Source organism: Sylvia atricapilla, chromosome 1 (genome assembly GCF_009819655.1).
Source record: "Sylvia atricapilla isolate bSylAtr1 chromosome 1, bSylAtr1.pri, whole genome shotgun sequence".
NCBI classification, from domain to species: Eukaryota; Metazoa; Chordata; class Aves; order Passeriformes; family Sylviidae; genus Sylvia; species Sylvia atricapilla.
In genome coordinates, this window is record NC_089140.1 from 126,964,649 (window position 1) to 126,978,954 (window position 14,306).

Consider the following 14,306-nt stretch of genomic DNA (forward strand, 5'->3'; position numbering starts at 1 on the left):
CAAAACCATTTAAAAGACATTTTTGCACTGCAAAGTCATTACCTTTTTGTTATCTCAAAGAAAGTAAAATTTTGAACTTTTTGGTTGAAATCTCTAGTTATTTTCTCAAGTAATCTAGATATCTAGATATTTTCTCAAGTAATCTATATAATCTAGATATTTTCTCAAGTCTGTTGAATATTTTCTGTGATTTTTATTCAAATAAAACAATTTTTTTCCTGTTCCTTTAAAACTGGCTCTGTCAGAGCTATAAAGTACTGCAGTACTGATCTTGCTGTCAGAGAGAAAACGTCCTCCGATCTGTAGGCATGATGTAAATTATCTTAATTTACATGATGTAAATGTCATGTGATTTAATGTGCTTTCTCTGATGCCCTTTTGTAATTACTTGCTCATCAGTAAGTTTATGATCAGTGTTGTATTGCTTGTTCTGTGATTAAAAAAATATTGGACACACTGGACCAACAATCAGCCCTTGCAGAACTCCTCTCTCAAAGCTCCCACCTTTGAGATTTAGGGGGTTTTGAGATATTTTAACTAGCAAGTTCATAAAATACTGTTTGTGCCCCCTGAGAAAGTACAGCATTTTGCAACCTGTCCTGTGACATGAAATCAAAAACATATCACAATGGCACACTTATACTGCCACTACCAAAAACTTCCCTGTTGCTGTGCTGAGAATATCCCTTACAAAGCTGGCAGATGTGCTCTTAGTAAGTCCTGCTGTGTGCTCCCTAAAGCACGTGTATTGCCTGAAGCAGAGCTCTTTGAAGGATTAGAGCCTCTGTTATTTGCCATGTATAAGGAATATAGCAAATGAATCAACAGGCTCTCATAAAAAACAGAGCATGTCTAGAAAAACTGAAATATTGATATAGAAAAAGTTCATCTGAAATACACAGCTTTGGTTTGTTTTTGTGTGTGTTCTTCTTTTTTCACTTTTTTTTTTTTTTTTTTTTTTTTTTTTTTTTTTTTTTTTTTTTTTTGTATGGAGGAATCTTAGTAATTGGTCCAAGTCCCGCTTTGTTCTTAAGTAAACAGAACAAAAAAAAGTAACTTCTGCCATTATATGTGAAATGGAGAAATGGATAAAAATGGATTGGAATCTAGTGTTGCTGGTAAGGTGAGCAATTAGTTGGTCTAAAAAGGTTTGACTCAAACTTACCATTTTACATTTTCTTGCTTTTTTAGCACATTGAATTGTTTTAATCAGATTACAAATGAGAAATTGAGCCATTTGGCTAGTTTCACACTCACAAGCTAGACAACCTTTGATAGCAGACATTTTCCATGAGATTCAGCTATTGACTTACTTTTGAAATAGCATCCTACATCTGCAGATTCATTGTAAAGTAATATTTTTTTTCAAATCATACTTTTTGTATTAAAACCAGAGAGATTTCTGGCTTCCATTCTGGAGTGGGCAAGATTATACTGAATAGCGCAGCTTGAAAAAGAAATTACTCAAATCAGCAGTTATTCCTATAAAAGAGAATACTCTACAGAAAATTCTATTTTTAATATGTTAAACACAATCCAGGTTCAATCCTAAAAGAGCAAATACCAAAACTGTGTAACACAAACATTGAAATTGTCTTGCTGGGAACTTTGTTTAAAATAATTCACCAGTGCAGATATCTGAAACCTAAGTTATGTTACATTTCTTTCATGTTGTTTATCATACAACCTCCAAGGGGGAAGTATAGTAAAATCAGTCTATAAAGACAGCATATCAATTACCAGAGATAATAGGACTCATCTTTTAAAAGTCTTCAGCTTAGGCCTATGATTGCAATGGCAGATAAAGTATCATATGAGCCCTTTCCTATCACATTTAGACCTACATTTTAAATCCAGCAATCACCTGAAAAGTCTCACAGGCAGTAAAAAAACAGATTAATTTGATATCTTACACTCAACATGTCCAGATAATGGAGCTCAAAAGGAAGTAAGAATAGGATGGGACAACTCAGAACCACTTTTACTCCAAGGTGAAAGCATAGCAAGAACAAGGCCTTCATAATAAAAGTCCATCTTTTTTCTAAGCATTGCTTTCCTAGTGTCAATGTCTAGTGATCATTTCACAGCAAAGTTCAAAAGAGAGAAAGATCCAAAGATGACCTTGACTATACTGGCAGTGGAACTTATAAAGAGGTTGAAGATCCTGTAATTACTAAACAAAAGGAATCTCTAAGATGAAACATTTCTTTTCATGCCATTTTACAAATTAATACACTGAGTGATACATTTAATAAATTTTGACAGCTGTTACTTTTAGACAACCACAGCCATGTATTAGCTGATCATGCTTTTTTGTGGTTTATTGCTGGTTTTCTATGATTTTCTATCTAATAATTGCTTTCTATCTAATAATTTCTATCTTAAAATTGCATTATAACTCTAAAATACATGTCTTCCACAAGAACAATTAGATTTTATCACTCATAGGCACTTTTCACATTGATTTATTATTTCTACAGATGCCTGAAGAGTCTTGTTTTGAGAGTGTTATTCTAAATCCCGAGTCCTACTGATTTCAGAAAAGCTTTGGGTTTTCCTTCCCTTCCCACTCCTTTCCCAAAATATCCTAAAAGAAAAATTATCCATGTTTCACTGACATATTTTTGACTGCATCAGCTTCAGGAGCCTTGCAAGATTGTCAGGATATACCTCACTTGACTGTGTAAAATCAGTAATCTGAAATTTAAATAGATGAAAGAGCAGGAATTTAAACTGAGTAGGTAAAAAGATGCAGTCAATAATCTGTTTGAAGTAAGCAAGTTAGAGATGAGTGCTTGATATGGAGCTGTTCAAGTAAAATGAATTGAAACATACATTAAATTTGAGTAAGTTGTTGACGCAATTTTTTTATTGCCATTGATGTAAATCAAACCTAAACTGACTCAAAACACTGGGGGTTTGTTTGTTGTTTTGGTGGTGTTTTTTTTTTTTTCTTTTTTTTTTTTTTCTTTTTTTTTTTTTTTTTTTCCTTTGGTGGGTTTGTTTGGTTAGTTTTTAATCACACTGTAACTTTTATTGAAAATAATAAATTATATAAATTATATTATATTATATTCACTTTGGGCCATAATTTCTCTAGAAATTGCTTTCTATGAAGTTGCTTCACAAGTCTCTCACTGATGTGAGGTTTTTTAGCTTCAACCTCTTTCCAGTTTCAGTTTGCTGACTCTTTCTTGCTAAAGACTAAAAACTATCTTGGTTCATATAGATCTTGCTTACATTGATTAAACCTAAACCAGAACAATTACTTTTCATTTTCCGTGGGTTTGATTTTTAATCTACTGCTGCCAAGATTGAAAGAATTTATAATTATCTTGCCTCTTCATTCTCATGGATAATATTCTCCTCAACATTCATTAAAAGAAGATGAAATGTGAAAGAGATGAGATTTCCTAGACAAAAACCCCAGATTAGCAAAATACTTGACAGAGAAATGTTTTAATAAGAAAGCTATTTTAAGAAATCTAATGCCATAATATACTACTTGGTAATCTAAAATGAATAAAATGCAACATAAACATGGAATGTGTTCTAAATATTACTTTATAGTAATACACTCCAAAATCTTTTTGCTACTATGAACCAACAGTATTTTCAATTTTTTTCTTAATCCAGTATTTCTTTACTTTTTAGTATGGATTTCAAATATGCAAGAAAAAAATTCTCTCTCCATATTCTATAAAATATGGACCATTGGAAATTGCATAGTCTGTTGCTGACAAGGCTGATAAGACTTTTCATTGCATAATGAAGCTCCCAGCTAGCATTCATTCATTTATCTAAAAAGCATAAAGTTAGAACTGTTCAAATCTTTCATCTTCTTTCAGAAATGAAATCTAGGATATATCTAACTTGTAAAAGGGAAATGCCAATGATCTGGGGTTTGACCTATTGTCCACTGAAGTAAAGAAAAAGATTAAATTATTTATAGTGGGTTTGGGATGAAGCTATTGACTATCTACTGCTCAGTTTCCTGCACCAATTAAATTACTACATATTGGTGATTGATTGAATTTGGGTTTTTTCCTTCCTTAGGAAAGGAAAAAAAATCAGAATAGCTTTTAAATTTCATTTTATTTTAAATCATTACAAGTTCTAAGTCATGGTTATAATTTAAGGCAAAGCTTTTCTTTTTACAGAACATTCTCCAATTTTACTTGCAAAAGCATTCTGCAGATAGAATAATCTGGGCAATTGAGAAATTACTGACTGCTGGAGTTCAGATTTATGAATAGCATGCACAGAATTCTTATGAGGAGGGCTTCATATTCAATGATTCTCTGTCTTTGGCGTATAAATATTTATATTCTGTTTTTAAAAAACTGACAGCTTTATTGATTTACATTGTTGCTACCTCTTTAAAGTACTGTACTTTCTTAGCAAAAGAGAAGATGACTGTAGTTTTTGAGAATCGTATTTGCCTTCATTAAATTGCCCCCTAAATTTTTTTTAAAAAACTTAAATAGTATTCAAAAATCTGTTCATAGCTCTCTTATATTTCTTCTCTGATTGTGTACAATGTTCAAAGATCATTGTGCAACCTGATGCAGTCTAAAATACTAAGGAAAGATTAAGACTATATCGTTAAGGTCTCTTTACCTTTTTTGTAATGGAGTCATAATTCTCTTCTTGTACTGTAGATGCTCTCTTTTACCCCTATACTCCCTCTGGCTGGTAAAAAGTTTCAAATACTTACTTTCTGTTTCTCTCTTTGTAAAAGGCATGTTGGTCTATAACCTAAGTACTAATAATGTTCACAAGGTTTATCAACATGAACTATACCTGGCAGAGAAACACTTTAAAGTAACTTCAGAAACAGAAATTCTAAGAAAAATCACACATCAGCTCAAATGAGAAGAAAGCTGCATTCCATGAGGGAGAGTGAGCATAATTAATGAAGCACGTTCTCCATTCCATGCTGATGTTCCCTATAAAAGAAATCTGTATTTTGGTTGTGTCTGTAAATGTATTGCTTTCTAAGAATAAGTACCACCTTAAGTCCAAAACTTAATCTGTTGCCAAAAGGACATAATAAATGTTGAAAATGGAATATGAGGTAAAAAAAAAAAAGATTATTAAGGTAACTGCTAATTATAATTGTAATTTTAAATCGCTTCTTTGAAACTCCATCTCGAAATTTTGCAGAACTGTTTCAGGTGGGAAAATTACATGCTGAAATATGGAAAATTCCAGGGCAAGAAGGAGTGGGGACCTTGCTTTTGGGAGTATTTGTTGTGAGATTTTGGTTTTGGTTTCCAGAAAACTGTAAGATGTAGCACACACTGAAGTGAATGAGAAATTGCTCCTTCTGTAAAGGAATTACTAAACTGGCTTAGCAGGCACACTTCAGACTGCCAGGTTTGACTGGCTGGGATGGCACAGAATGCAGCTGGAAACTTGCAGATTATAAAGAGACTGAGGAGTGACACAGAGGAAAATGGAGCAGATAAATGAGATTAGATATATGATTAAAATTTTAGGAAACAAAGCAGGTTAAAATGTCATTCATTCAGCATGTCATAAGCCTCTAAGCAAAGAATTGGTGATAAGTGTGAAAAGAATATTAGTTCTTTTTGTTTGGTTTTTATTTGCTTTGGGTTATTTTATAATAATAATAATAATCATTTTTTATTCTAATAAAATTTAAGGTTTCAAGTTTAAACGTCTTTTGTGCTGTAATTCACTGCAAAAAATATTACAGACTTATTCACTTCAAAGCTCTGTTTGACTGGAGGTCTTGTCAAAGTGAGAGAGAGAACATTTTCGAAGGGAGGAGGCAGGAGATAAAGAACTGCTATAAATTCTTCAAAGTGAGAAAGATTACTAGATAGTTGTCACTTAGTTTAATACTGGAGACCTTCATTTGTTATTTGGATTTATGCCTCGGGTGACAGTCAAGAAGATTTACAAGTGGTAGAGCTCAGACAGTTGTAAAAAATTCTGTAATGAGATAGGGAAACAGACTCGGTACAAATCAAAGTGGTAGAAAACCATACATATGAGTAGATGACTATGCATGCCTCCTAAGTGTACACAAACTACATTTAAGTTCTAAAATGCAAATAGATGTAAAGTGCTGTAGGTGGGCATTCTTATTCTAACCAACTATAAATTATATCTACATTAACATGCAAATATAAATTACATTTACGTTAACAATAAAGGACTTTGGCCAATGCAACATATCAACCCCAAGTCAGTTGCCAATTGCTTGATGTTATATCAGAATGTGATGTCTTAAATTAGAATTCTCTAATTTAATCATAAACCACAGTAGTGACATGGGGTTACTAATGAAACTATATTTTCACCAGGGTATGTATGACTATTAGGGCTTATGAACTTTAAATTTAACACTTGTATGAGTTCATGAATAATAGAATCAGTTAATGAATTTGAAAACTATTTTATCCTTCAGAACTTACCTCTGTTAGATATTACAGGAATCCATGATGAGGATCATCATGGATGTGTAAATTTTCCTACAGTCTGTATTGGAATCCTTGGTTTGCTGACAGGTTATGGATTTTATATTATATACATGAAACTTTCTCTGGTTGACACAGCTCTAGTGAGTACATCTTGAAAGTTTCCATCTACCTTTCCCTGCAAGGCCTCAGTTTTGTGAGCAGGCACACTGTGCTGACTACATGCCAGACTCAGGAGTTATACAGATGTACTGCCCTGCACACACTCCTATGCCCATCATCACCTAGATAGGAAATGCTCAGGTCAGTGACCCATAAAATTATAATCAAATTAATTTGTACTTAGAACAGACCCATAGGCACATACATTTTACAGAGATCGACTCCTTTCAATAACCTATTCTACACATTTAAATTAGAAATCTGAGTTTCATTAAAGAACTCCTAGATTCAGAGCATTATTCCCTGAGAAGCTGCCAAGAAAGTTGAAAGGTAACCTTAAGGACATACTGGGTGTTAAATTGATGCTGTAAGCTTCAGAGAATTTATTGGCTACTAAATACATGCAATTTTAATCCAAGAAAACAACTTGGTTCTTATGCAGCATGTACATACTTATAGGAGGTATCCATAGTAGCACTTTTTATATCATACATTAAAATTAAAATATTGAAATCAAAATATTGAAAAACATTCAGGAATTTATATTTACTTTAAATGAAACATCATCACTACTAGTGAGATCTGTATGCCTATAGGAATGTCTTTAGTACCTGTAAGTGATATGTTTGTGTTGCCATTTCTGTCCTGTTAACGCGTAGCGTTTCCGACGAATGTTAAATTTGGAGCTACCTCTGGTTTGGTCAGGCACACCACACCGAGGTTTCTTCATCCAGCTGCAAGAAACAGCACCACACAATTAAAGAAACATGAAAGTAAATTCACAACCCCTGCACCCTAATAAAAACATGTAATTATCTGTATATATATTATTTTATAGAACATATAAACTAATAAAAACAACAGACTGTTAGCATTCTTTTAAATCAAGATATTGAAAATGCTAGCTTTTTGATACTATCAATTTCTTCTATCTTACTCTTTTTCCATACAATGAGAAGCATCTCATTCCAACTGTAAACTAATGGAGATATTTAACTCAAGAATTATTGCTTAAGAATATTTATTGTTCTGCACAAACTCAAGCTACAAAATCTAAATCGTATGCAATAAGAATGACCATTGCAGCAGCACCAGATTTCCCAGAGAAGGGCTGTATTTCTACAGTGCACTTCAATATCTCATTGTTTTCCGATATTTCAAAAACTTTAAACTTGTCAGCATTTGAAATATATTATAATTAAGATGATATCTAATTCAAAAGTATAATTTCTACAGCAATATCCTTAAACTGTTTCTCACTTGTACTGTAAGGCACTATTTTGTTCAAAGGAAACACAGCTAAAGGAATTATTTTATATGAGTTGAATGGCTGCAGGACAATTTACCATCAGGAAGAGAGTAAGACTAAAGTCTTTCACTGCATAAGTAAAAGACAAATCTCCCTTGTTAATTTTTCCAGCTCATTGGACTATATTTCTATCATGCCAAACAATTACTTATGTAAAAGCTATAGTTTTCAACTGGCATTTACCAGAAGAGTAGTCATACTCTATATTCAGGCTTTCATGACTGAATTTCTGACCATTAAACTGGCATTATTTTGTAAATAGATGTACACACAGCAGTTGCATATACGTGTGATTGGATGACAGAAAAGTAATTTGAAATGTCATCTCAGAAAGTGTTTACATTTAAAACATGCAGAGGTAATAAAAACTCTTAAAAAGCAGTCAATCATCAGCCTCACTTGTTTTGATGAATGTGTAAGAAGTAGTTGAAAAGTACCATTAGACTTTTAATACTTCATATATGCTGTAGCTATGGATATATAGCAAACTGTTTCTCAAAGGCACAAGTAGGTGTTAAGCTCACAAGCCTGTGGAAAAGTACAAAATTTTCTTGATAGTACCAAGATGGCACTGCACTCCACTTGCACTGATAAGAGATGTAGAAGTGCCTGCAAAAACTCTGATGTGAGACAAATCTATTGAGTAGTACAGGTCAGGAACACAAAACTCAGGGATTTAACTGCCTTAACTGAAGACATCAAGTTCATAATCACTTGTTTCAAATACGAAACATAGAATGTTTTTTTTCTAATTCCTAGTCAGAATAGTTATGCATGTCACATAAAACAGGTGATGTGCAAGGAAAACAATGTTCTTTCCCTAGTGCCTGCAAAGACCATACTGCAAGAATATAAAAAAACTTTTCCCCACCAGCATTTGCTGAAACACCCTGAAACTTTACTTCAGGTTCCTTTGGTTTTTGAAATAAAATAACAATTCAACAAAGTAGATATTAGGGATTTTGAGATGAAATATTACTGAAAAGCTTAATTTGCTCTAATAATGAAAGAAAATAAAGGAAAGAAGTAGATCTCTGTTACAGACTGAAGGGCAATAATATTCTTCTTAGTAAAGTGATATATTTACACTTCATAAGATTATGCCTCAGACCTTCGAAAACTTTTAGACACATTGTCAGTAATACTTTTTCACAGTGCATGTTAGATCAGTATGCAGCATTTTAATGGCAAGGTATATATAAATTATGTTGCTGAAACTGCACACACACATTGCAGAAAAAGATGTAAATATAACAAAAGATTGGTGTTATCACCTTAAGGTAATATCCCTACACCAAGAGCAAAAAGGAAGGAATAAATCAAAACTAAATCACTATTATATTTTGTCAGAAACATTGTACAAAGATATTATATAAAAATATATATTATATCACTCGTAGTTGTATCATTTCAAGGGCAAGGACTTAAAAGTCATTGAATTAAACCTTTCCCCTCTCCAGAAAGTTTACATCGTTTAGCTTAACTGATGGAGATCTATTTTAATAACAGGGTTTACTCACTGACTAGCTACGGGCAAACAGTAAATATTCTAGGTTTTGAATTTAAAAATTAATCTTCAAAGCTATTGAATAATTTCTCAAGCCAAAAGATTTAATAACCCTACAGAAAATTTTGTTAATGTAAATTTTTTTTCACACTTTAGAACTAATACCAAAAGTCAAGAACAGTAGGTAATGGATTCAAAAGTCAACCTTGAATTATCTTACTAGTACTACTGACAATTCTTTTTTAGCAAAACAAAACACAGCCCAAAATAACATGTTATGAAATTCAAGCAGTCACAGTTTGTTCTTGCATTTATTTTGAAGTAGTATGTACCTATCAAGAACATTATGATTGTACCCTTATTGGTTTGGACAGGGAGGGGATGTTCCAAGTTGTCATGCTGTCTGGACCACTAATGTTCTTACATGAGGCCTGGGACTGCAGTTCACACAATATAAATCCAAGTACAAATCAAATGGAAGTCATTGCATGGGCGGTTCAGTGGTTTTCGGGAAATTATCTTCATGTAAAATTTAAGGAAAGACGCAATTCGCAGCCAAAGATTTGGAACACCACCCAATCTATCACCTAGATCTTAGCTGAGCTAAGTTTAGATGTTGAATTTTAAACAAACTAGTGCATGACTAGTATATGGGAGCTCAGGATTTTCTAGTACAGAAATGAGGCAAAATGTTAACAACTTCTGATATATAAATTTTCCTTTGATCTCTTTAATTTTTTTTCAACATTAATTGTTCTCACACTCACTGAGAGGAAAACTTCTCTTAGTATTAATTATTAATGCTCATGACATTCCAGATACTTAGCACATAATATGGTCTTCCCCTGGGGGAATGGACAAACAAAATATTGATTTCTATGATCTTCTAAATACAGATTCTTCTAATGTAATATGATCAAGGTCTTCCATGTTTGTGATTGTTTGTTAGAGTTTAATTTTTTGACATGTTTTTGAAATGTTTTGAAATATGCCTCATTTTTTAAAGGTGCATACATACTTTTCCTCTCTTTCATCATTTTTTTGAACTTGTAGGAATCTTTTCTGCAGCAGCCCTTCAAAATTAATATTTTATAAGTACTCAGTAAAGAGGCTTAATTGTGACTAATGTTCTCTATCTGTATACTATGTCACATCACATTCCTCTTCTAATTCCATTACTTTGAATCTTGAGGAGCTATATATGTCAGAAAAATTTAAATATTTCAGACTCACAGCAAATCTAGAAAGAATAAAAGAAAAATATGTAGCAAAACCATGCTGCTCTTCCAGTAGAAAGGGAGATGAAACTGAACTCCTACCTCAAGCCAGTTGCCTAACCATGTTTTGTTCTTTTGTGTCTAGAAGGAAAAATCTCTTTTTTCTTCTCTTTTTTTTCTTAAGCCTTCAAGAAAAAAGAAATTACCCTCAAAGAATCAAAACATTACAAACCATACCTTTGGTTGAAGGCCCCAACTGCTTAATCCCTTATCAAAATTGCTGCTAAGGTTGCACAATTGTTTTGTTGTTGTTGGGCTTTGGGGGTTATTTGGGACAGAATTATAGCAAAAAAGGAAACTAAAAGAGAGAGCTCGACTTACTGCAACTTAACTTAGTGGCTGGACAAACGATAGATGACTATTTAAGCAAGCTACTGAATTATACCCTTAAACTTCTAGTGAAGAGAAATAGATATGTCTTACTAAGCATCTTTGCTTGCTGTAGCCTGCTACTACAGGACTTTATTGACACTTAATAGGAAACAGTCAAAGAGTGATGTAAGATATTGTATTTCAGCTCTGATGATTTCTTTTCAAGACTTCTCATTCACTCATATTTGCTAGGGATACAGACCTTATGTACACTTTTGTACAAAAAAGAAGTTAACTAATTTACTAAGAAAATAAACCACTGGATCAATTTCAACAGTTCAGAAGACTTGTCATGGTACTTGTATTCTGAGCCTCCCTCATATTTTTACACTATTATAAGGATGTCTCTCCCTACCATAGAAGACTATGCTGTATAGATGGATTTCTTAATCTCTTAATTTGCAGAAGTAAAGAAAATCTTGCTGGCCAAAATGCCAAATTAGTATCATTAACCACCTCCATTTGAGTTTAGAATTTTGGGTTGGTTTGGTTTTTTTTGAATTCTCCACCTGATACTCTAAACTAAGAGATGGCCTCTGCTTTCCCTTAGGTTACCTCTTTCTGTCTCTTCTGTGCTGCTGTGAATAGACTATTTTACTTTTAGTGAAATACATTGTCTCTGACAAAGCTGCTACTGACATTTCTTGAAAAGGGTACTAGTTACAGGCAGCACTCTCTCCTCAAAGATCAATCACTGAAACTGTATGAAGAGCTTAGACTCTTCACCTGCAAAATGGACCATAAACATGCTTTTGAGCATGGCTCTCTCACAAGGCATTTACTGCTATTGCACTGCATGGCTTAAGGTCCTTTAAATTCCTAAACGGAGGGATGTGTGATCAACTCACCTCCCCTGAGGGCAGCCACAAAGTCTGCTTTGTTTTATTGCTTTTCAATGCAACAGAGTATGTGTCAGTGGAATAAAATGATTTTTCCAATCCTGCCAGCATTTTGTGTAGTCTCTTCCCTAATGTCTAAATGATAGAGAAATCATCAATGTCAGCTACTTTACCACAAAAGATGACGCATCAGGTTGGGGGTGGTAAATGGGAAATGAAAGAGGGTTTTTTTCCCCCACAAATAAGCATTTTAGAGCAGTAGAAGCATATTCCACTGAAGCAAATGTTGGATATGCAGTGACAGCACTATTGAGTTATTGCTTTCTTTTCAAGCAAAGTAACTTTCTGAAATCACAAGACAATCCTTATCACAATTTAACTGAGTCAAACAAGCACTTCAAATCAGAGAATCAGAGAATCAGAGAACAGTTTCAAGCTGGAACAGACCTCTACAATCATTGATTCCAACCATTATCATGGCACAGCGAAATCCCCCATAAAACCATGTTCCAAAGTGCCACATCTACACTTCCCTGGGCAGCCTGCTCCAATGCTTGACAACACTTCAGGTGAAGAACTGTTTCCTAATATCTATTTAAACCTCCCCTGGTGCAACGTGAGCCTTGTCCTGTCATTTATTAGATGGAAGAAGGGGCTGAGCCCCACCTATGGCCTCCTTTCTCCTTTTAGGTAGTTTTAGAGACTGATAAGGTGCCCCTGAGCCTCCTTCTTTTAGGTTAATCAGCCACAATCTCCACAGCTGCCCCTCATAGGACTCGTGCTCCAGACCTTTCCCCAGCTCCATTGCCTTTCTCTGGACACACTCCAGCACCTCAATGTCCTTCTTGCAGTGAAGGGCCCAGAACAGAATGTGGGATTCAAGAGTGGCCCCACAATGTGAAGTACAAGGACATGATCACTGCCCTGGTCCTGCTATCTTGATCCCAGATACATTCTATTAATACATTAATAACTATGTATTAATAGTCCATGTTATTGTTTTTTGTTGTTGTTCTTTTTTTTTTTTTTTTTTTTGGGGGGGGCGCACATTTTTACAATCTGGAATAGTTTAGAGTTGTTTGAAAGTGTCCTTTAATAGCTCTGTTTTACAGAGTTTCTCTGTGTCCATTCTGTCACCAAAATCAGACAGTGAGAGCCTGAAACAACTTTAGAATCGTGAAGGGCTTGCAAAACAAATTCAATTTTACTGCATGTTAAAATGACCACACCTGGTCTGTTGTTAGTGCAAACCACTAAACAAATGGGCCAGTGGAGTCTGCCAAGTTTAATAAACTAGAGTAAAGAAATTTACACTGAAGATTTTTCAGTAAAAAAAGGACTCCTTCAACTATGAAACATTTCATGGATTCTTGCCAGTTTCAAATATGTTTCCTCCCTTCCACAGTGATAACCTTTTGGCCCTTACTTTAGGTAACCCTGTAACATCTTGTTTCCAATCACTTGCCCAAAGGCAGACAGCAGTGAGGCGGGGGATGACCTGCCACCATGAAATACAGAAGATGAAGAAAATGAAAAGGCAAGGAAAGAGAGAAACAATTTACCTCCCCATCGGAAGCCGCAAAACTAATTGGATACTCCGGTTACACTGCTGCTTCCCAGCTCTATTTTACCCTGCTTGAAACGGAAAAGTCAAGAGCAGTTCAGTACTGGTTACTTACTCAATTGTGTTCCTGTCCACTTTTCCTGTCATATTAATGCCATAGAATTGCTGCATGGCAGCTATAGCTGATTGCATGGTTTCTGCAGAGCGCAACACCGACATTCGGGGGTCAGTTGGTGGAAGGTAGCCATACTTTTGTAACCATACCTGCAATGACAAGTGCAGCGGCTATTAAATAGAAATTAGAGGTAAATAAAATGCTCCCTAGTTTCATACCATACATAAAGAAGCTTCTAATTCACCAAGTGTAAGTCCTGTTAGTTTGGGTGCTTGGGTTTTTTATTTACTTTATCTGCAGATAAGAAATTCTTCGTGAGTTTTATTTCACCTTCTTTATTAAGGGTTCTGTTGCTGTAAGACTTACAGAGTTTTCTACCCAGAAGCCATCTCTCTTTATTATCTGAAACCGCCTGCTTCAATTATTTATTTAATGTATTTATTTATTTATTTGAAGATACAACTTAAGCACCTAACCCTGGCTCTAGGCACTTCAAATAGTGCTTTAAGCAGACAAGACATAAATCTACAATATATGCCACATACAATTGACTGCCCACGGGGCACATAATAATATTCACCATCTACAATAATAAATCCATAATAACTCACACATTTACAGTAAATTGGTATTATCTCCAGAAGAATATGAAAGACAGGGTAGGGAGACATTCAGCCTTTTGAGATGAATATCAAAATCACATACTTATAGC

General features: G+C 34.2%; 1 protein-coding gene across 1 annotated transcript in view; it reads right to left on the reverse strand.

Moving 5' to 3' along the window:
- The window catches only part of MMP16 (matrix metallopeptidase 16), a 78,661-nt gene extending 64,912 nt beyond the window's left edge, over window positions 1–13,749 (reverse strand). Inside the window, exons 1-2 of the mRNA XM_066333116.1 lie at window positions 13,595–13,749; window positions 7,223–7,345 (exon numbers count right to left, since the gene is read on the reverse strand). Of these exons, the coding sequence (XP_066189213.1) occupies window positions 7,223–7,345; window positions 13,595–13,698 (227 nt within the window). The 5' untranslated portion in view covers window positions 13,699–13,749. The remainder of the gene's footprint in view (window positions 1–7,222; window positions 7,346–13,594) is intronic.
- Between the last annotated feature and the right edge of the window lie 557 nt (window positions 13,750–14,306).